This window comes from Delphinapterus leucas, chromosome 8 (genome assembly GCF_059928025.1).
Source record: "Delphinapterus leucas isolate spDelLeu-1000000601 "Yukka" chromosome 8, BTC_Dleu_Yukka2, whole genome shotgun sequence".
Lineage (NCBI taxonomy): Eukaryota > Metazoa > Chordata > Mammalia > Artiodactyla > Monodontidae > Delphinapterus > Delphinapterus leucas.
Genome location: NC_143136.1, coordinates 7,947,642 through 7,971,726, shown reverse-complemented (window position 1 = coordinate 7,971,726; position 24,085 = coordinate 7,947,642). Strand labels below are relative to the sequence as shown.

General features: G+C 44.7%; 1 protein-coding gene across 6 annotated transcripts in view; it reads left to right on the top strand.

The window, feature by feature from the left end:
• DIS3L2 (DIS3 like 3'-5' exoribonuclease 2) overlaps window positions 1-24,085 on the top strand; it is a 388,363-nt gene that overhangs the window by 244,609 nt on the left and 119,669 nt on the right. For all 6 annotated transcript variants that reach the window (XM_089916221.1, XM_089916220.1, XM_089916218.1 and 3 more), the window contains one exon: window positions 14,700-14,812. In XM_089916221.1, coding sequence (XP_089772347.1) covers window positions 14,700-14,812 — 113 coding nt within the window. The remainder of the gene's footprint in view (window positions 1-14,699; window positions 14,813-24,085) is intronic.

The following is a 24,085-nucleotide window of genomic DNA, read 5'->3' as shown; positions in this document are numbered from 1 at the left end:
GTTGTATGGTCATTTTTTACTGAATCGTACCTTGACTCAAAAAATCCAAGTAACTGAATAGTCATGCAAAGCCTCTGGCATCGAAGTGGGCTTCTGGGATGCTTGCCAATGAGTTCCTGTTTTGAGGACACAGAATCGAAATGGAAAGATTAAGTGGAGACACAGCCCCACCCCTCTAAGTCTTATTCCTATGTTCCATTCAAATCTTGCTAGCCTGATTCCTGTGGGGTCTGGGCTTTGGAAATTCTCTTTTTTTCATGGATGTCTCAGTGCACCTTGTTAAACCAAATTTGGACTATGGCCTGTTCATCTGCTTCCAGCTCTGCTGATTGGTTCCAGTTTCCTTGCTCATTAAAGCCAAGATAATCTGGCACCCACCACTCAGGCATCCTCAAGTATCTGGCACCAAGGTAAACCTGGAAGCCAGCTAAGAAGCCTCAGTGATCCAACACACTCATTGCGTGATGAGAGGCAGTTGTGGTCCCAGAAAGAGCACTGGAATGGGAGCAGAACTGGGTTCTTGTCTCATCTTTGCCTCTACTGCATCATGTAAGTTTGGGCATGTCTGTGATTTCTCTGAAAATCTCTTTCCCCAGCTATATATGTGTTTGGACTAGACAGTTTCTCAGGTGTCTGGCAGTTCCAAAATACTGAGTATATGAAAAGCTAAAGGAGCAAAGCTCCATTTGTGCCTATTGTTGCAAAAACACAACCTAGCTTTAAAGGTATTAGCAATAAATGCCTAAAGTTGCATATGCTACTGATGCTTTTCCACAAAAGTAGATAGTGTGACAACAAAATAAAAGGAGCACAGCCCATATTCTGGAGGTAAGAATTAACCTCTCTAGGCCTCACATTTCCCACCCTGTAAAACAGGGATAATAACGGCTAATTTTAAATTGCCTGGAAGATTAAATGAGATAATCCCTGGTACTTAGAACTGTGCCAGATAAAAAGTAAGTGCTCACTGAAAATTATTATTAATATAAAAATGGAAAGATTAAAATTGATATGGAATTTTAGTAAGCTTATGCTGAAATAATAAATATTTAATTGCTGTTCAAAAGTCAAAGTGGGAACAGTATAGAGAATCCAGAAACAGACCCACACATGTATGATCACCTGGTTTCCAACAAAGGTGTCACTGCAGTGTAGTAAGGAAAGGATGGGTTTGTCACTGGTGCTGGATCAATTGAATATCCATATGGAAAAAAACCATGAACTTTGACTCCTACTTCACACCATACATAGAAATCAGTTGCATGTGGCTCATAGTGTGAAAGGTAAAACATTAATACTTCTAGAAGTGTTAACACTTCTCTAGAACATAACATAGAAAAATAAACTCATGACGTTAGCAAAGATTTCTTAAGTGGGACACAGAAAGCATTAACCGTAAAGGAAAGGAGTGATAAATTATATTTCATTAAATTTAAGAACTGTTCATCAAAAGACACCATTAAGATAGTGAAAAGGCAAGTCATAGAGAAGGAGAAGTTATTTGTTTTATATATATATATATGGTGTATATATATATATATATATATATATATATATATATCTCCCCAGCAAAAGACTCTTATTGAGAATATGTAGAGCTGAACAAGCACTTTACTAAAGAAGATAGCCAACTGCCAAAAACATATGAAAAATGCTTAATATCATTAGTCCACAGGGAAAATGGAAATTAAAACCACAGTAAGATATTGCTATGTTCCTATAAGAATAGCTAAAAAATTTTTAAATTGACAATACCAAATGTAGTGGGGATATGGATCAATTAGAACTCTCATACACTGAATAGGGGAAAAGTCAGGTACATCTACTTTGAAAAACTGTTGTACAGTATGTAATAGAGCTGAATAGATTCATACTCCATGACCCAGCAGTTTCATTCTTAGATAAATACCCAACAGAAAGGAGTACATATGTAGAAGAATGCTCATAACAGCATTATTCATAATAGCAAAAACTAAAAACAACCCAAGTCTCTATCAACAATAAAATGGATAAATTGTGCTATACTCTTACAATGGAATACTCCACAGCAATGGTACAGAGTAAATTCAGACGCAACATGGATGAATCTCAAACACACACTGAGGGCTTCCCTGATGGCACAGTGGTTGAGAGTCCGCCTGCCGATGCAGGGGACATGGATTCGTGTCCCGGTCCGGGAAGATCCCACATGCCGCAGAGCAGCTGGGCCCGTGAGCCATGGCTGCTGAGCCTGCGCGTCCGGAGCCTGTGCTCCGCAACGGGAGAGGCCACAACAGTGAGAGGCCCGCATACCGGGGGAAAAAAAAAAACAAAAACATTGAGCAAAAGAAGCCAGATACACACACACAAAATACATACTGTACTAATCCATTTATGTAAAGTGCAAAGAGAGGCAGAACTGACCTATGGTTATAGATTACAGAGGTCAGAAAAAGTAGTTATCTTTGGTGAGTATAGAGACTGAGGAGGCACAAGAGAAGCTTCTGGAATTCCGATTATGTTCTATTTCTTGAACTGGTGGGGGAGGGAGGTGTTCACTTTATAAAAATTCACTGAACTGCATGCTTAAGGTTTGCATACTTTATGTATTTTATGCCTCAATAAAAAAGTTTATTTTAAAGAGTGAAGGAGTACCCCAAAAGTGGAAACAACCCAAATGTCTATGAAATATATTCAGCCATGGAAAGAAATGAAGTACTGATGCAGGCTGCAACATGAAGGAACCTGGAAAACATTATGCTAGGTGAAAGACAATCACAAAAGACTGTACACGTATCATAAGATTCCATTCAAATGAGGTGTCCAGAATAGACACATCTACACAGACAGAAAATAGATTAGTGGTTGCCTGTGGTTAGGAAGGTTGCGGAGAAATAGGGAGTGACTACAAACAGATAGGGAGTTTCTCTTAGGGTGATGAAATGTTCTAAAATTGATTATGGTGTTGGTTGTGCAACTCTGAATGCACTAAAAACCATTGGATTGTACACTTTGAGTGAATTGTATATGAGTGAAATCTCAAGCTGCTATGAAACCAAAAGCCAAGGGATACTGATAACTGTGGAATGATAAAAACCCCATAGGAAAAGGCTGTACCGTGTGGCCCTATGGCATGATAGTTAAGAACACTGATACTGGAGTCCAACAGTGCTCTAATCCTAGCTCTGATGTTTACTGTGTGACATCGGGCAAATTGTCTAACCTCTCTGAGCCTGAATGTTTTCATCTGTAAAATATGAATATTAATAGTACATACTCCATAAAACTTATGTGAAGCTGCTTCATTTAATCAAGAAATAGTTGAATATCTTCCATTTGCCAGGTCTAATCAGTGATAACTGTTGTTATAATTGGCCAGGAGGTTTTGCATCTGAAGAGTCTTTACTCCATTTCAGTGATGGAGGTGACAAGTAAATTTGAGAGTGTGTCCTGAGGATGGGACATCTTTGCCCTACTGTACCACACCAGCATCTATTGCAAAATGCAACAGAAGTGTTCATTTTAGTGCCACTAAGTTATTAATATTGAATTATATACTGCTATTAAGAAAAGGAAGTATGTAATACATTTATAGAGGATTTCCATCCAGAAGTACTAAAACTATGAACAATTGATGATTAAAGGATTGGCATTTAGTTACCTAGAAAATTTAGCAGTTCAGGATATTTTATATGAAAACTGAGTCATAACCGCAGTTGATACATGGATAATTTAAAAATAGAAAGTGACCATTTGTTACAGGAGTGTGTGACAGGGTTTTTATTTCGGTGAATATGTATTGTTCCCATACATGGTCTTAAAATGTGTGTTCTGCAAAGTCACCGTATAATCCTTTTTAAATGTTACATTGAGAGTGCTCATAGCCTGCAGGAGTTGAGAAAGAAGCAATTATAAGTTAGTCAGGTACCTGGCACTAAGGGGCACATCCCATAAAGTAAGGGTTAAGAGCTTAGTTTTGGGAGTCTGACCTGCCTGGGCCTCAGTTTCCTCATCTGTAGAAAGAAATCCGTGTCATAGCATTGGGAGCATAGAGTGTATTAACACAAATTCAAATGAAGTGCTCTAACAAGCAGGCAGTCGGCACGCTATTGTTATGGGAGAACCAGTATGGTGGATTCATATCATGAATGTGCATAAGTTATGGATATAATTTTTGCTTAACTTTTGTGAAGCTTTAGGGAATTAGAAACGTTTCTCCTTAATGCAAAGAGATTAATTAATGAAACTGAGTAATTAGATCCCAAAAGAGCTGATTAGGTATGGTGAAAAAATAACAAACCCAAACAGACTTGCCCAGAATGAGAGAAAAGCCACTAAGGGGTTTTGTCACCAGGATATAAAGCTTTTAGAAGCTTTTACATCTCAGAATTCAAGGTAACTATGAAAGTTGCTTTAATTTTAGCTGAAACGGAGGCTGGGATTGGATTAAGCAGTTGTTCATAAGTTAACATTTTGTGAATAGGCATTTAATACGCATAGATGTTTACATTTGAAAACTGTACATCTCTTTTAAATTTGGCTTTTAAGAATCTAGTAATTGTTTTGTTAATAGAGAGGCTTTTTAAAAATAGAGAAATCCACAGTTGAGTGTGAAAACATGCTGAAATTTGGTTTTCAAACTTACATCTTTGGGAAGCCAGTCTGCTGGAATCCTGCAAGCCTCGCTGCGCTCCTGCAGGCAAGAGAAGTAGGTTCCTCATGGTGACCATACGCACTGAACCTCTAAAGTGGTGGCAGAAGCCTCAGGCTGCTACAAACTGGAGTCACATTTCTGGCATGGAAATAGTTGTTTCCTATTCAGCAGAGGTGGGGTATGACCAGTTCCTGCTACTTCATTTACTGAGCTCACCTTCATAGAACTTGCCTGCAAAGTGCTGAGCTGCTGTTATCCTCCGGGACAGGTGGCCGATGAGCTGCTACCTGCTCTTTGCTGCCTACTGCCTGGGGTGGCCAGTGGTGCTTTTCTCTTGCTGTGTGGTGGGGAATCAGGGATAGGGTGGGTGCTGAGGGGGAAAACAGCAGTTTGTTGGTGTTTCTTTATTTTAAAAAAAACCCCAAAACTGTGAAACAAGTAACCCATTTATGATATAAAAATTAGAATTTATATATAAGCAGAAAGAGAAAGTTATAATCCTACCACTCAGAGAAAACCATTGTTACCATCTTGATATATTTCTTTCCAGACATTTTTAAGCCAGTTTACATTTTTTATTTTATACTTTTAATCTTTATTCCTCTTCCAGCCTTTGAAAGCTGGAAACATTACAAATGTGTATGATGTAGAAAGGAACAGTCCCCATATCCTCAGCCTCCAGAGATCATCACTGGGGACATTTTAATTCTGTTCTTCCTGAGTGGTAACCCTCTCCTGCCTCTGTTGGCTTGTCTTTCTTTCAAAGCTTGTAGCTAGTTTTACTTAACTGGATTTTTACTTTTTCAACTTTTTTCTTTCCTGACTTCAACCTCTACAAACCTTTTTTTTTTTAATTTTTGGATAGAGAATGTTGAACATGCACAAAAGCAGACAGAATAGTATAATGAAACCCCTTGTTTACCTCTCGCAGCCCCGTCAACCCTGAAGCCATGGCCAGTCCACCCCAATCACATCCCACGTTCCCCACGCCCCACGCCCAGCCCTTATGTGGACCTGCTAACTTCGTAACTGCCTTCAAAGGTCCTTCTCGGCCCTTCTGACTTCACTCTCTTTTGGCAATGAGGAAGGATCAAACGCCTGCCCTCCCGCACTCAGAACTTCTCATGAGCCAGTGCTCGGCTCCCTGTCGCAGGTCTGACCGGCTGACCTGGGCTTTCCCCGCTCCTGGAAGTTCCCAGACGTTGGGTGTGCCAGCCTCACATGTTCAGCTCCTCATTCCTTTCCTGTTAATGAAGGAGGCCATCGCTCAAATCATTTGGAAGGGGAAAAGTGGAATTTACTACCTGGGTGTTCCTCTTCCATGCTGTTCATATAAATTTAAACTTAGATTCCTGAGAATTAGATTGAACATGACAAAAATTGCTGTGTGGGCAGTTTAGTTGAGTACTTGCAGATTGATAGAGCCCTTTGTAATAATGAAGGAAAAAGGTTCTCTAAGCTGCTTGGTTCCAGAGGGTGAGGTCACCAGTTAAAGAGTTTGTAACTAACGCTCCTCATTAACCCTTTGCTGGGTAGCAAAAAAGAAAATACAAAAAAAAAAAACCAGTCCACAGGCTCTTCAAATCCTGGCCTCAGGAGAACCTAAGAAATCATCTTGTACAACCCCCTTCTCATGCCTGGGGACCTTACAATGCATTCAGATTTACTTGTCCCAGAATTTTTTACATTGACTCCTTTTAAGCTTTTGAAATATTCTCAAACCATCACCACATCATGGCCATGGACTTCTGCCATGGCTTGCTGTACCAGTGGTCAACTTTTGCATTTGATTACATAACCAAATACCACACAGAACTGGAAGACGTCAGAGTTTGAGGTGTCCCTCTTACCTGGCAGTCCAATCAGTGTTTCCACCAAAGTCAAAGGGAATTTGCTTACCCCAACTAAAAGATGGAGTTTGTTGTGTGACCACAAGGTGATCCAAGCCCAATTGCTTCTCAGCGATGGAGTCTGTCTCTAAAATTCAGTGGGATCAAAATAAGGTCAGGACCTGCATTCTGGCTGGATGTGGTGCCCTACATGAGGCCCCTCCTTGCTGGGGATGTCTGGACACCAGGAAGTCCCTTGCTCTCAGTCCTCTTGGTTGTATTACCCTTTCTGAGCTCTCAGAACACTGTTTCCTCACTTTCTTAAGACTCACGTTGTTGGGAAAACTGGCCACAAGGTCAAGAGGGTGACCCAAGCAAAAGCAGCATGTTCCCGTCATGCAGACTGGATAGAAACCAGTCTGTGGGACAGGAAGCCCAGTATCTGTTGCATGTGTCAGTGTGTCTTGTAGGTCATGCTTCTTTTCATCATCTACCTTTGTTTACCAAACGTATTACGTCACTGAAGGATTGCTTGACTTGGTTTGCCTGTCGGCGCCATTCCTGAGAGATCGTGGTCTTCTTCAGGCTGTTTTCAGTCCAGTGTGACCTCGGGTGCATTCGTAGAACCATGGTATGCAGGATGAGGCGCTGACAGCATGAGGAAGTGAGTGTGGTATATTCAGCTAATGTCATTTCTCTGCTTGAAACTCCCCAGTGGTTTCCCACTGTACTTGAAATAAAATCTAAATGTTTCGTCCTGGCCCATCAGGGCATCTCTCGTTGGGCCACCGTCTACCTCACTAGCCTCTTAGCTTCCATTTCTCTCCTTTCCAATCTTCTGTTCCTTAGATTCACCCAGCTTGCTCCTACCTTCAAACCTTTGCTCTGGTTGTTCTCCTGCCCGGGATGCTCTCCCCCATGTCATCATGTGACATCCTTTTTGTACACACAGGTCTCAGTCTATTTCCTCAGAGAGACCTTTCCAAACTAAATCCGAGGTAGGTCCCAGGCATTCTCATCACCTCACCTGTTTTATGTTTTTTTTTTAATTTTTATTATTATTATCATTAGTTAATATTTATTTATTTGCCTGCATCGGGTCTTAGTTGCAGCACATGGGATCTTTGTTGCAGCATGGGATCTTTTGTTGTGGCACACGGGCTCTTCGTTGCAGCATGTGGGCTTCCCTCTAGTGGCACGTGGGCTCAGTAGTTGTGGCACACTGGCTCTCCGGTTGTAGGGCATGGGCTTAGTTGCTCCGCGGCACGTGGGATCTTAGTTCCCCGACCAGGGATCGAACCTGCGTCCCCTGCATTGGAAGGCAGATGCTTAACCACTGGACCACCAGGGAAGTCCCCTAACCCTGTTTTATTTTCTTCAAAGTCCTTTCTACTATGGTAAGTAATCTTATCATTTATTTGTTTGCTTATTGCCTTCCTCTCCCCATGAGAATGTAAGCTCCACAAAAGAAGGGAGCTTGTCAATCTTATTTACTTGTATGTCTCCAGGGCCTAGAAAAAAAAGTACCTGCCACATAGTAGGAGCCTAGTAAGTATGTGTTGAGCGGCTAATTGAGTGAATGTAGGTGGTTATTAGGAGCATGTTTGGGAGGAGGATGTTGAGGATTGATAGTGACTCACAGCCAAGCCACATGGCTATTTAGCCCGAAGGAGAGAAGATCCAGGGGGCTACGTGCTAACTATGTAAACATTCAAAGCTGGTGCTGTCCCCAAAATAGAGCCTGCCCTGCTGGAAGAGATCTGCCACTTCACTCATTTCTCGAAGCCAGACTGCTATCCTCTGAGGAGATGGGCTTGTTCTGGGCAGCCCCATGGGATAGAACTGGGCCACCAAGTGGGAACTCTAGGAAGATGTATTTTGGCTCTACAGGGGGAGACTTTTTTTTACATTGTCGTTGCTGTCTGAGGGTGGAGTGCACTATACTAGCGAGTAGTGGTTTCTCAGGCACGTCAGGTGTGCAGGCGAAAGTTGGACACACTCTGGGAAGACCCGGTGTGGGGAGGTATGGGGATCTAACTCTACACGGTTAGACCAGGCAGGGTTTACAAGCCCTTTCAACCCGGAGTGGCAACAAATCTACCCTATGTTTTTATTTTCTTATTCATTCAGTAAATGTCATATACCAGCTGTGCGCTCAGGCTTTCCCCCGCCCTTCATGCTTCCCCCTTACGGGGGGTGAGGAGGGGGTACCTACCTCAGGGCCCCCTTGCAGTGAGCGGTGGGGGGTTGGGGTCGGGGGAGGGCTGCAGGGAGGGTGTCAGACGCCGTAGGAAGACACAGAAGTCGGGAGGGGGATCCTGGTCTAGGTCATTGGGGAAAGCCTGCCAGAGGGCGTGGGCTTTACACAGTGGTCTGCAGAACTGGTGGAGGTCGTCAGGAAGAGGAACGGGAAAAACACCCTGAGGGAGAAGAGTGTGGAGCCTGATGGGTTTGAGCAGCTTAAGAAGTTCTGTTACAGTTTCTGGCACTTAAGGGCTTGGGGCCAGGAAAGTTGAACGTGCCCAGGGCAGACCCACGTGGTAAAGAATTTTGTCACTATTACTTCTTTGTGAAGCAGTGATAGAGCACAGTGTGCGGGGGGGGCGGCGGCGGCGGTGGGAGAAACAAGCCGGAGGGGCTGGAACGGTGGCAGAAGCCAGCCCAGTAAGGCCTCGGAAGCCGGGTCTGGGCTGCGTGCCCGGGGCAGTGAGGGCCCCTCAGGGTTTAAGCAGTGGAGTGACAAGGGGACTTGTAGTTTGGAGAGAGCACTACCCTCAGTGTGGAAAACGGGTTTGAGAAATGGCGGGAGAGCCACACACAGGTTGTTAGATGGTCCTTGAAAGAAGCAGTGGTGGCCCTGACTAAAGTGGTGATGTGGGAAGAAGAGAGATGAGCAGATTTCAGAGATGTTTGGGAGGGGAGTTCAGTGATGGATCAACACAGGCCAAGACAGACCTGGGGTTTTTCAGTTTGGGGCAGTTGCGGCGCCTTTTTTGGTTTAGTGGAGATGATCCCATTTCCTGGGACGGAGAACACAGGAAGAGAAATGGTTTTGCTGGAGGTGGGGACTTTTGGAGGCGTGAGTCTGAGGTGCCTAGGGGACAGCTAAGTGGCAGTTCCCAGTAGACCCTTGTGTACGTCAGTCTGGAGCTCAGAGAGGTCTGGGCTGACGGCACCGACTGAGGAGCCTAAAGCACAGAGTTGATGCCTGAACTCCTGGGAGTGGATGAGACAGCCCAGGGGGAAAGGGTAGGGTTGGAAGAGAAGGCAGCCGGGCATGCCAGCATGTAAGGAGCAAGGAGAGGAAGAGGAGCCTGGGAAGGGGCAGGCACCCAGAGTGGGGCCTGGAGCCAAAGGAGGGAGAAATCACCGGGCCCCAGATGCCCTCTGAAGGTCAGGCCAAGACACGCCTAAAAAGGTTTGGACATTAGGGACCTGGACAGAAGCAATTATTTTTTGCTTTTGCTAAATGAGGTATATTTAGCAACGTTGTTCCCCTATATTCTGGATTAAAAGGGATGCCCCTACTGGGTCAAGAAGAGCCTCTGTCACCACAGTCCAATCTCAGCGGTGGGTAAAGGTGAACTCAAGTGACCGAAGTCTGGAAGGCCCTGGTCTCACTCCTGGTAAGGGAAGCGTGATACTTTCCCACCTGTAATAGCCTTGACCCTTTCAGGTACTTAGGACAGTCACTCTGCCACCAGGTAGAGATGACTGTAAACTAGAAATGTAGAAAGGAATTGTTACATCTTAAGTTGTTAGATCTTAATTAAATAGAACTAGAGTTGATGGCTTAGTGGTTGTTCTGTAATGAGTCCCTGTTACGAGTGGCTAAAGAGATTGGCAGTGGGAACCAGGATGTGGCTGGGAACAGGGCTGGGAGAAGTCTCTGACAGGACTTCTGAATTCACAGCCAAGAATGTGGCTTCTATTGAATCATAAAAGATAGGGAGGGATTTCTAGCTGTGACCCACTGAGATGAAAAATTGGGTTGTATTATCTTGTCCTGGAGTTACCGTGACAGTGGTTGGGGGGCAGGGGGTGGTAATAAAAGAAACAAAGGCTCTGAGTCTGACCTGGTTTTGAATCCAGGGTTTATTGCATACTAGCGAGGTAACCTTGGACAAGTGACATGGAACCTCTCTGAGCCTCAGATGATTCATTTGTGAAACACGGTTTATATGGCTCTTGTCAAAGGTACATTAATGTGTGTGGAGCCCCTGGCACAAAAGAGATATTAAATAAATGGTCACTCCTGCTATCCTTATCATTTTTATCATCATTATTGTCAAAATTACGTTCATGTAGTTGTCATAGATTACAAAACACTTTCACATGTTCTCATTGAAGTAAAAACAGATTTCAGCTCAATTTGCTCCCACAGAATGAGGTTTTGCAACCTTCCTCTGTCATAGCACTGGTAATACCATATTATCACCACGTTGGTGTATCTGCCAACCCCATTAGACTGTGAGCGCCTTAAACAGAGGGACCCTCTTATGGATGCCCAGTGCTAGAGTAATCTAGTGATTCCGTTTCCATGCATCGTGGATCCATGTAAGGAAGCACTTTCTCACGAACAGAGCCCTTCAGAAGTAGAGCAAGTAGCTTCAAGATGTGAGCTCTCCCCGACCCCCCGCCGGGGGTATGTCAAGGGCCACCTGGCAGGGACATAGTTGAAATGTGGCTGAGCTGATTGGGAGGCTGGCTTAGAAGAGATGGTTCTTAAGCCCCTATTTACGTCCTATTAGTGCTTTAATTGGATGAAGCAGTTCTGGTGTCCACTCAAGTTCATTCACAGGAGCATTTGCGGACTTCCCTGGTGGTGCAGGGGACACGGGATCAACCCCTGGTCTGGGAAGATCCCACATGCCGCGGAGCAACTAAGCCCGTGCGCCACAACTACTGAGCCTGCGCTCTAGAGCCCGTGAGCCACAGCTACTGAGCCCACGCGCCACAACTGCTGAAGCTTGTGTGCTCTAGGGCCCGCGTGCCGCAACTACTGAGCCCGCATGCTGCAACTAAAGCCCTTGCGCCTAGAGCCTGTGCTCCGCAATAAGAGAAGCCCCCGCAATGAGAAATCAGCGTACTGCAATGAAGAGTAGCCCCCTCTCACCGCAACTAGAGAAAGCCTGCGCGCAGCAACAAAGACCCAACTGCGGCCAAGAAAATTAATTAATTAAAAAAAAAAAAGAAAAGAGGAACATTTGCATGTATTTAAGTTTGTGGGCCCTGTGCACAGTGAGCCAGACATGGCCGGCCTTGAGGACTCTTCCTTCCTGTGCTTCCCCAGCTCTTCAGAACTCACGGGACTCACCTTAACCCCAGTAGATGAATATTTTTTAATGTAAAAAAATGTTCAAAGTATAATTTCCTATGGCAGACAGTGCATTTTTAAACATCAAACGGGTCCTGGGTGTTTTGGCAGCATTTACTACATAACCTTTTGGATTTATATTTTCTCTTTCATGGAATAAAAACTTCAGTGCCACTACCTCAGGAGTTCTGCAAGTTCACATTATGTAAATATATGTAATAAAATATTTACTTAGGGTTTCCATAAAAAAGGTCCGAAGGAGAGAATAAGAGAGCTTCTCTTTGCTGGTTTTAGAGGCTCTTCTGGGAATTCTGAAATTTAAGCCTCTCAAATATGTTTGGATTGGCCCCCTTCATGTTTTATCTCCTGTAATGAACTCTTTGTCAGTTTGTCAATTGTGACTAAGGACAGAAAGTTCATGTGTAGTAACAACACACAGACTGAATTTAAAATTATGGTTTATATCATGATGTAATAATCCTCCTCTTTTCCTTTAGTCAATATTTACCTGTTAGGCTAGTATATTATAATTCTGACTTCAAAAGAAGACACTTTATTTTACCTTCTCCAAGTGTTGGTTTTAGATACTTGTAATATCAAAACTGGGAGTTGTTGAGCTGTCTGAGACGCTTGGCCGAATTCTGTTAGGGTTGAGTTCCTCGATCATTGCGGGGCAGGTTTCACGGCTCCCAGTGACCCAGCAACACAGCTGCATGGCTCACATGATGAGGCAGCTGAACTTTGAGCCACGCTGGTTTTCCTCAGCTTTCCAGACAGCCCTCTCCTCTGTGGGAAATAAGTCTGTTCTGTTATCCCATAGCAGCCAGTATTTCTTAGATGGACTTGGGTTTTCCCTAATGTATTGGTGTTACAGGACTGGGTGGAGAAACCCAGTGCTGCCCTGTAGGAGTGTGAGACAGGTGAGAGTGGGGAATCTGAAATTCTTTTCCATCCCTGGACCTCTGATTTTAACCGCCCCAAGTTTAAACTTTTCCATTTTAAAAACAGGGAAGAATCATCTCCCAGTGAAGAAGGAATAAGAGGACAATAAATGGCTACAAAATTTGAGGCTAAAATGTGAGATACCTTAAGACTGATTATCCAGGTAACCAGAGGAAAGAGTGGTGACGTGTCAGTAACTCTTTCTGAGTCAACTTGGGAATCAGTCAGGATTCTTTTAGTGAGAATTCAAGTTCAGCTGGATCCTGGAGTTCAAATGAGGTCATCATGATCCTCCCTTTATTTCTTAGACCTATTATTTTCTATATTGGCATGATTATGTGGCAAAAATGTTTCCTTGGCAGCTCCAGACTTATTGTCTAGGGTCCTGGGAGAGAGACCCTCTTTTCTGAAGCCCGTATCAATCCCTGAAAACAGGCTCAGAATAGATCTATTGATACTTGAGTCACATGTCTGTGCCTAGACCAGTCACTATGAACAGGAATGGAGTATAACGGAATTCCATCAAGCACATACTTAAATTGTCAGCAGATTCACCTTTGTGCTTGTGTCATCACTGTGCTTCTGTCTGCCCATTATGCTTCCCCTCTGCAAACTATATGCCATTTCACATGTGTACTCTTTTCCATATTCTGTCCATTATGTGCATTTTTGTGTGCATATAATCACATATACTCCATCTGATAGATGATTTATGGGATGTTCAAGAGGAAATCTTAAATGTATAACCTAACCAGCCCCCAAGCCCACTTTAGGTATGATTCTACCAGCCTGAGTCATCTGACCATGTCTCTGGTAGAACTCATAGAGAAGACAGGGCCTGTTGAAAAAACAACTCCACCAGGAAGGGACGGGGCAATTCTAAAATGGAAAAAAAGTAGGTCTTTTACCACAGTAGGCAAACAAATTGTTGATTCGTTCACTCAACAAACATTGAGTGCCTATGGTTTGCCAGGCATTCTTCTAGGCACTGGGCCTACAACAGTGGACTTGACACAAAAGGCCCTGCCATACTGGAGCCTGCACTGTAGGGGCAGACAGTAAACACATGAGCCAGTAAAGATGTGCTGTGATATCTGATAGTGGTGAAAGCTCTGAAGAGAAGACCACGAGAAGCATCTTCAGTTATGGATTAGGTGCTTTAACAGAGGGCAGAGAATCTCTTCTTGTCCTGGGATTCTCTTTCAGTTGACCCTTACAAGGTAGGAAGGATTTTGATGGGCAGATCCTGTTGTGATTATTATCCCAAGTGTAAGAAAAAGCATGAGCCAAGCAAGCATCTGAATGGGATGAGGTAAGATACGTTCTGGGAATGGAAAGCAGTTTCCCATGACAGCTGCGTAGAGAGCATGTGGAGGATGAGCCATAAGGCTGGCGAGGTGGACTGAGGCGAGCCCGAGCAAGGGCACGAGTAACAGGCTAAGGAGCGACATCAGCAGACCCATGGGTACGAGAGGGGTGTTAGCAACAGTGTGAAGGGCTAGGTGGGAGGGGGTGGAATCAAGGTAGGAAGGCCAGCCGTGGGGCCGAGGAAAGGCTGTGGCAGACAGGAAGGGCAGTGCTTTCAGGGGCAGGGGCTGCAGGATTTAGGCATTAATTCCTTCTAGTGAGCTGTAAGGATTTGTTCGTCATCCAAAAGGAGTCTTCTTTTACAAGTCTACTGATGTTTACTCAAAGACGAGAAGCCTTTAGAAATGGTAAACATTTGTAAAAATGGTTAATGTGATTGGTTAATGGTTAATGGGATAAAAATCTCATCATCTGTTGGCAGTACAATGAGGAAAGTAAATAGAGCGCACACCTCAGTGGGTAGGTGGCGCACCGGGCCAGCCTGAAAATGGCAGCCTGTACTCCAAGCCGTGTGGCCTCTGGGAGGGACATGCCTTCTCGGGATGGATTCCCAGGAGGGATTGCCCTTGCCTTCCATTCCAGGCTGATCAACCTTCTTGTGCATCTACAGGCAACTTTGAAGTGGGAGTTCACATCGCTGACGTCAGTTACTTTGTTCCTGAGGGATCCAGTCTGGATAAAGTGGCTGCTGAGAGAGCTACAAGTGTCTACTTGGTTCAGAAGGTAAAAATCAGTTTCCAGTTTCTTGGATTGAAAGACGTGCTTCTATTTAACCATCGTCCTTTGTTTGTTTGTTTGTTTCTCCTTAAAAACATCCATGAGGGACAGCAATCTTGTCTGAACATCTTTTCTCGCATCTAATGAGATCTTTAAAAAATGGTTTTCCCCGGAAAAGTGTTTGCCCTCGGTTACTGTATGTTTTCCTGTTAGGCCCTTGTATGTCCAAGAGGAGCCAGACTGAGGCGTTCTCAAGGCAGGACACAGGCACTCATCTCAGGCCTTCAGACTGGCCCTGCCATGTAAGTAGCTCAGACAAGTGGTCAGCTTCAGAAAGAAACGAGGAACTTTCAAACTGTTGTTCCAAAGTGGGGCTCAGCAAACTCGGCCCACACCGGTCACAGTTTTTGTGAAGTCTTACTGCCATACAGTCACACCCGTTCATTTACGTAATGTCTGAGGTGACGTCACACTACTGTAGGAGAATGGAATGAAAATTTACTAGTGGCCTTTTAAGAAAAAGTTTCGAACTCTGGTGTAAAGAGTGGGGGCTGGTCTGCTCTTGACCTGCCCTTTACAAGATAACCTGGTACATCCCAGAGGTGCAGAAGCAAAGGGAGCCAAGTCTGGGCTTTTCCTCTTAGTCCTGATGTTGCCTCTCTTGCTAAGTCACCGAGTCTCTCTAGACCTCCTTTGACAAGTACTTAATGATGAGCGCCAGGCACTGCCCTAGGCCTGGTGGTGAATAAAAGACCACTCCTGAGTTATTCCCCCACTAGAGCTCATGAATTCCTCTCCAGGCTTCTTCCTCCTCCATTTGACAGTCTGTTCATCTGCTCATTTGGCTCATCTTACATCACTGACTGTATCATGACTTGCACCTCCTAACTTCCTTGAACCCGGTGATCCAGTTTTGGATTGCTACATACAACTGGCTTGAACCTTCCCTCCTCCCATGCCCTTGGACATGACTTCTGATGTTTGCACTTTGACTGCACTTAGGTGAGGGCTATATCCCCTCCATCTACCCACGTATCCCATGGCCTTCTGGCAGCTGGGAGCCCTTTACCTGGCCCCGTCTCTCAGGGGCGAGAAAGCAGCCCAGGTGCCAAACCTGCTCCATTCTGGGAACTTCCAAATGTCATCACCTAGAGAAAGGAGACAGCTACCCAGTCTCCCTCCACTGCCTGCTCTGATTGGCAACTCCCGCCGCCAGCACGCCTGTGTGCTCACACGGCTGGCAGAGGAAAAGCCAGGCTCTGAGCACTGCCCTCACTCGTAGCATGTCCTGGGAGGCCACTGTACTTTGGGGTCCTCCCTGTCTAACTTCTGGGAAAATTCAGCCTGCTGCCTGCTCCGGATGGAAGTAGCTCGTGGGGTGCCAGGCTGTAGGTTTGAGAACACCAGCAGCATAGGGATCCTGGAGAGGCCCTGGGAAGGCGGTTCTCCAAGCCCCTGACCTTTATGAACCTGCAGATCTTGGCACAGCACTGAGACACATCTGCAGGACAGCATTCCCCTGCTCTTAGTTATCGCCGGCCTCTCTTCACTACCACCCCTTCTAAACAGGGGCTTGGGAAGCTCATGCTCCTGAGCACATGCACCCCCGCTTCCTGCTGGTTTCCAGTATGCACTGGCCCTTTTGTGGACATGCTGTCTAGACCCTGGCAGGGAGGCCGCTAGGGGGGTCTGTGTGCTGCTCACTCTGAAAACGCCCCACCCCTAGAGTCCCAGGAACCTGACCCCATGCTTTTATGACTGGGCCATGGCCGTAGGGAAAGACTAGTGTCATCTTGGCAGTGCTAAGGGTGGTAGCAGATCTTTTTAAGAGGCAGTGCTCTCCTGGGCTCTGTTTTCTTTTCCTAGCTAAAGGTCTGAAAACGGTCACTGACTACTTCACGTCGGTTCTCCTGGATGACCCTGTGGCACCACCGCCATGCCTACCACCTCCCCATCACATCATTTCCTGGAATATACCATCTGCCAGGGGTCTATTCAGACACAAAGACAGAGGAACCATATGCCAAATGCATGATTGGCCTGGGGCCCAAGGCTTGTAAGTTCACCCAACTGTTACGGTATAATTTCATTCCAAGTCTGAAACCAAGGCTCTCTACAAATAGAGGCACCAACTTCTGTCAAGGGTTTCTTAGCCTCTCCCTCTTGCCTGTGGAGCCCACTTCTGCCAGAACTACCACCGCTTCAACACGGCCATCATCTAAGGTTTTCACCCATTCCATAAACCCAAGACCTTCTGTTGCTGTCCTCTGAGGCACAGTATTAGGACTCCTGGCACCTCAGCCATACCTGGCAGCATGTGTGACACGTGGAAGATGGACTTCCATACATACCTCTGCCAGGTCCAACAGACCATGTCATTTGGCCTTTGAGTGGCCCAGCCGTCTGCTAGCAATAAAAGCACAGAATCTCTACTGAACGGAAGGGTTGCTGCACAGTGGAATCATCATTCATTTCCCCAACCCTGCCTTGTACAGATCCATTACTCCCCCACTTACATACATGGTCCTGGACCACTTACACCAGCAGTCTTCATGCTGGCCTCAGGAGGGGTATGTTCTAGAATCTCTGGACTCCATTTCCAGCAAAGTGCCTATGTGGTGCCCACAAAGGTGTTGGCAGTTCTAGAACAGAAGTCTTCTAGGACAGTCCAAAAGTTCCTAGGATTTCTAGCATTTACCAAGTTCCTTTCACGTTTCCAACCTGTCCACCCCAATAACTAACCTCTCAGAAGGGAAGAGACAAAAATTAACTCAAAACGAATCACAGACCTCAATGTGAGATGTAAAACTATAAAACTCCTAGAAGATAACATTGGAGAAATTTTAGATGCCCTTGGTTTGGCAATGACTATTTATTTATTTATTTTACGTTTACTTATTTTTGGCTGCATTGGGTCTTCATCGCAGCACGCAGGCTTTCTCTAGTTGTGGCGAGCAGGGGCTACTCTTCATTGCGGTGTGCGGGCTTCTCATTGCAGTGGCTTCTCTTGTTGCAGAGCACGGGCTCTAGGCGTGAGGGCTTCAGTAGTTGCAGCACATGGGCTCAGTAGTTGCAGCGCATGGGCTTTAGGGTGGGCGAACTTCAGTAGTTGTGGTGCGTGGGCTCAGTAGTTGTGGTGCGTGGGCTCAGTAGTTGTGGTGCATGGGCTTAGTTGCTCCACGGCATGTGGGATCTCCCCAGACCAGGGATCAAACCCGTGTCCCCTGCATTGGCAGGCGATTCTTAACCACTGCGCCACCAGTGAAGTCCAGCAATGACCTTTTAGATACAACACCAAAGGCACAATCTATGAAAGAAAGAGTTGATAATCTGGACTTAATTAAAATTAAAAATTTATGCTCTGCAAAAGACACTGTCAAGGGAATGAAGAGATAAGCCATGGACTTGGAGGAAATTTGCAAAAGACACATCTGATAAAGGACTATTAGCCAAAATGTACAGAGTACTCTTAAAATTCAACAGTAAAGAAATGAACAACCCATTTGAGAACAGGCAAAAGACCTTAATAGATATTTCACCAAAGAAGGTATACAGATGGCAAATAAACATATGCAAAGATGCTCCACATCATATGTCATTAGAGGAATGTAAACTAAAATAGCCATGATGCTACTACACTCCTATTAGACTGGCCAAAGTCCAGAACACTGACAACACCAAATGCTGGTAAAGATGTGGAGCAACAGGAACGCATTCATTGCTTATGACAATGCAAAATGGTGCAGCCAGTTTGTAAGAGAGTTTGGCAGTTTCTTATAAAACTAAACATAGTTTTACCATATGGTCTAGTAATTGCACTCTTTGTTTTTACGCAAAGGAGTTCAAAATGTATGTCCATGCAAAAATCTGCACATGGGTGTTTATAGCAGCTTTATTTATTTTATTTATTTATTTTTTTGCGGTACGCAGGCCTCTCACTGTTGTGGCCTCTCCCGTTGTGGAGCACAGGCTCCGGACGCGCAGGCTCAGCGGCCATGGCTCACGGGCCCAGCCGCTCCGTGGCATGTGGGCTCTTCCCGGACTGGGGCACGAACCTGTGTCCCCTGCATCGGCAGGCAGACTCTAAACTACTGCGCCACCAGGGAAGCCCAGCTTTATTCTTATTTTCTAAAATTTGGAAGCAGCCTCCAAAATGTCCATCAGTAGGTGAATGGATAAACTGTGGTACATCCAAACAATGGAATATTATTTGGCACTAAAAAGAAACTGACTATCAAGCCATGAAAAGACATGGTTCCTCCATAGGAACCTTAAATATAAATTACTAAGTGAAAGAAGCCAACCTTCAAAGGCTACATACTGTAAGATCCCAACTATATGACTTTCTAGAAAAGTGAAAATTACGAAGGCAGTGAAAAGATCAGCAACCGCCAGGGACTAGCAGAGAGGGAGGGATGAGTAAGTAGAGCGCAGAGGATTTTTAGGAAGTGAAACTACTCTGTATGGTACTATAATGGTAGGTACTTCTCATTATACATTTGTCCAAATTCATAGAATGTAAAACACCAAGAATGACCCCAAATGTAAACTATGGACTTCGGGTGATAATGATATGTCAGTGCAGATTCATTAGTTATCACAAATGGACCACTCTGGTAGGAATGTTGATAATGGGACTGTGCATGGGGTGGGGGGCGGGGGGGATATGGGAAATCTCTGTAACTTCTGCTGAATTTTGCTGTAAACCTAAAACTGCTCTAAAAAAATAAAGTCTTTTTTTTTTTTTTTTTTTTTTTAATTTTAAAGGCAGGGGGAGAATGGGACTCTTCTAGGCCTTGACTGCAGCCATGTCCTTTAGGGGCTGGAGATCCTGTGGCCTGTGGCCCAAGTTTGGCTCCACCATCTTGGTCAGCCAGTGGTTGACAGTGATGTCTTCAACCCCATGGTGGAGGTTGTCCTGTCTGGAAGCCTCTACTCCCTCTCCAGAGAGTGCTGGCTCTGACGTGCATTGTCCCAAACGGGAGCCAGAGCTATCACCTGTTCAATCCAGTGGAGGCCCTCCCCAGGGGCACCTAGCACCTCCTCTCCCCTGCCCCATAACAGTACTTTCTGGATCACTGCAGCCTAGAACATGTAACCAAAACCCTAGAGCTCCACCTGCTCCACGAGAATTGGACATCTGCTTTCTTCAGGGGTTCAGCTTTGCCTGCCATTTATACTGAGTGCTCAGAACCACCGTGTAGGTGTTTTCGGCCATTCCAGAAATGAGAATACAGGAGGAGAGGGAGATGGAGTTGATTATTAAGCTGTGAAATTCTGGGTCAAAAGCTGCATGATCATCCAAACCCAGTTGTAATTAACAGGGTGTTACCAGTGATAGGTGACCTCTGTGCACAGTGATACCTAAAAGATCCAGAACTTTCAGTCATCTCTCAATAAGAATGGAAAGCTTTATCCTCATCTGAGCAGGAGATGTTCTACCCCAATGGCTTAGCTTGTTTCAGAGCAACTATGCCCCTATCTGGCCTCTGTGACCTGTTCAAACCTAAATGCTGCGTTAAGAACTTCTGTTTGACCCCCATCCCTCACAGTGTCTACGGCATCTGTGCCCAAGCTGTGGGCGGATATACGTGGCTTAAGGGAATGCAGCACAAACGTGTTACCCACACATATCACTGAACATCAGCACATGAGGCTTCCTCCCTAACCTCCCCTCCCATGGCCATGAAGCTGGAGCCATCACCATTCCATTGTTATCCATATGGACAGTGCTGGCCTTTAGTTTGTGTTTATATTTTTGCAGGGCCTGTTCAACATTTTTCAAGTTCATATCCACCTAACCTTCACTCACAACCAGACAAGACCTGTTAACCTGGGACTAGAAGAATTATTGTTACTGTTACACCCCTTTCTACTGATGGCATTCCTTGTCCACAGTTGTCTCCACTCATTTGTTTAATATCCTCATTCATAGTAACTGTAGCCTCAACTTCTGAGCTTCCGTAGCATGGCGTAGCCAGCGAGTACCTAAGGAACCATGAGTTACTTAGGAGGATCTTGCATTTCTGATAGGCCAAGAATGGGAATAAGGAATATGTCAGTCAAGCCTGGGTCTCATAAGACATTCATATGGAAGATGCTGTTTGACTCTCCTCTTCAGTACACACAAACCATCTGTTAGTACCAATACTTTGGGTCTTTGGAAGTGCCAGCGGTCATTGAATCCCTGGCCTGCCAACTTCACCCCCCTCAGTGGCTTCCTGCCAACTATGTCTGCTCCTCCACATTGTATCCACCTTACCAACACTTGATGGACAGCCTGAGGCAGGGAGCCCAAGTATCTTCTAGCTTGTGATACCTGGGAATGTCACAGCTAATTGGGATTTACTCTACTAGGAAAGGTGTGAGAAAGAGAACCCAGCTCCCACCTCAGAAGTCTGCATAGCCCACAGGATAGCTAAAATAAAGACATTTAGGGACTTCCCTGGTGGTCCAGTGGTTAAGACTCCATGCTCCTAATGCAGGGGACCTGGGTTCAATCCCTGGTCAGGGAAGTAGATCCCACATGCCATGACTAAAAACAAAACAAAACAAAAAGATCCTGCATGCTGCAATTAAAAGATCCTGCATGCTGCCGCTAAAGATCCCACATGCCGCAACTAAAAAAAAAAAAGATCCCACATGCGGCAACGAAGTTCCCGCGTGCCGCAACTAAGACCCAGCACAGCCAAACAAACAAATAAATATTTTTTTTAAATAAAGACAGATAACACCAAGTATCCACGAGGATGTGGAATAGTGGGAACTCTCACTACTGTGGGGAAGGCAAATTGGTACAACCACTTTGGAAAACTGTTTGATAGTGTTATGGGCTGAATGTTTGTGTCCCCCTCAAATTCATATCTTGAAATCCTAACCCCTAATGTGATGATCTTAGGAGGCAGGGCCTTTGGGAGGTGATTAGGTCAAGGGTGGAGCCCTCATGAATGGGATTAGTGCCCATATAAAAGAGACCCCAGAGAGCACTCTCATCACCATGTGAGGATACTGCAGGAAGGCGCCATCTGTGAACCAGGAAACGGGCCCTCTCTAGACACTGAATCTGCCATCACCTTGATCTTGGGTTTCCAAACCCCAGAACAGTGAGAAATAAGTGTGTGTTGTTTAAACCACCCAGTCTATGATAGTTTTATTTTAGCAGTCTGAACATAGTAAGACAGGCAGTGTCTTTTAAAGTTGAATGTATGTACACACTTTGTGGCCCAGCATTTCTGCTTCTGGGTATATACCTAACAGAAATGCATGCATGTGTTACAAAAAGAATGTGTAAGAATGTTCATTGCAACACTATGCAAAGTAGCCAAAAAACTAGAAGCTATTCAATACCATCAGCTATAGGATGAACAAATAATTTGTGGTATGTTCACTCAGTGGGATGCAATACAGCAATGAGAATGAAGAAATGACAGCTCCACACACACACATAATGGTGAAGGAAGCCAGACACAAGAGTAAACACTGTACGAGTTCATTTATATAAAGTTCCAAAACAAGCAAGGCTAGAAGTCAGGATAGGGACTACCGTTGGGGGAAAAGGGCCCATCTGGTAGGGGAGCTTCTAATGATTCTTGATCTGGGCACTGATGGCACCAGTGTTCAGCTTGTGAGAATGCATCAAGCTTTTCCTTTATGACGTGTGTGTGTGTGTGTGTATAATACTTAAATAAAAATATGTTTTTATTTTGAAGCTTTTTGGGGAGTGACTTTTCCTCCACTCTGGCTCCTTTCAGTATATATAACCAGCCTAATCAGGCAAAGGAGCCACGTCAAAATCCAGGTAGCTTACTCATCGCTTGGCCCTCCAGAGAGCACAGCTCTGATATTTGTACACTGACTACACTTCATATAACCTCAGGTTGGAGACATCCCATCCACACCTCCTGCCCCAAAATGCAGTTGGCTAAATCCAGCCTTTGGCCCAGGGCCTCTTAGGGAAGGGGGATAAGACTTCAAAATCCCTTTTATCTACAAAAGCTATAACGTTATAATGGAAAGAGCAATAGAAGTAGCAATCAGACCACATAAAGTGAATAAATGTGAAGCGTTCTCCCCACATGGATTCAAATATTTAAGAAGTTTCGGCACAATTCGGGGTTTTTCTTCAGAGCAGGTGGCTTTCTCTTATCTAGCTCCGCACCCTCCTTTTATAGCCAGGAATTATGTTTCAGATTCAGAAAATGAGAAAAATAAAATTGGGTTAAATAAGTAAGCCTGTTTCCTTTGCTCTTCTCTTTCCTTTGGTTTCGTGATTGTCATAGTTCTAGAATTTCTCTTTGGGAATGCAGAGTTGGGACTCTTAAGCTCTGGAAATGGGGAGCTGAGTGGAGGAAGGGCCCCTATGCTCCCGAGCGGCTCCAGGCTCATGCTGCCAGGCACTGCCCCCAGCTTGGCACGAGTGAATGGCGCCAGCCCACAGCCTTGGGCAGCAGCAGCTGTGCATTCTGATTCCTTTGAACCACTACTCTGACCTTTCTTACTACTCATTTGTGTTTCTTAAAGGACAGTGTCCAGGAACTTTTCTGCTGTTTGCACTTTACTTTGCCTGTAAAAGTCTTCTTGAAAGCTGGCTGAGCTGCTTTCCCCTCCTCCGGGTTCTCTTTTGTTTGGCGGAATCATTTCTCCCAACTTCATCAGATGAGGGAGGGAGTGTGTGTGTCGGGGGATGGAGGTGGGGATGCCGGTTGATTTCCCATCTGCAGGGAATGTGGGACCAGTTTCTTTTCATTCAATGTCACTGACCTATAAGTGTCTGATGTCAGAATTACAATCTAAGCTTGACTTGGGAAATTATCCCGTAGATTAGTACAATATACAGTGAAACAGATCTTGGGTCGAAATACCATCTTACTGTCCAAATACCATCATACTGTCTTTTATTTATTTATTTTTTAACATCTTTATTGGCGTATAATTGCTTTACAATCATCATACTGTCTTTTAAATGAAATTCTTTTTGTTGGGGTTTTACTCAAACTAATACGTATTTGGTTACTCTTATTAACAATAGGGTGTACTCAGGAGAAAAGATAAATTTATATATTGTCCATTTAAATCCTGTGGAAAAACACTCTTTCTTTTTGACAAAAGGTAGATAGCTATCAGGATAGGGGACAGCTGTCTGCCTGAATTTAGGCCTGTCCTCAGAAGGACACGACATCTAGCCAGTTAATATTTCCAAGCTATCTTCTCTGAGAGGAAAATACAATGTAATTGTTAAATTTAAGGTAATTTTTAAAAAATAAGTGAATAAGTTTTAAA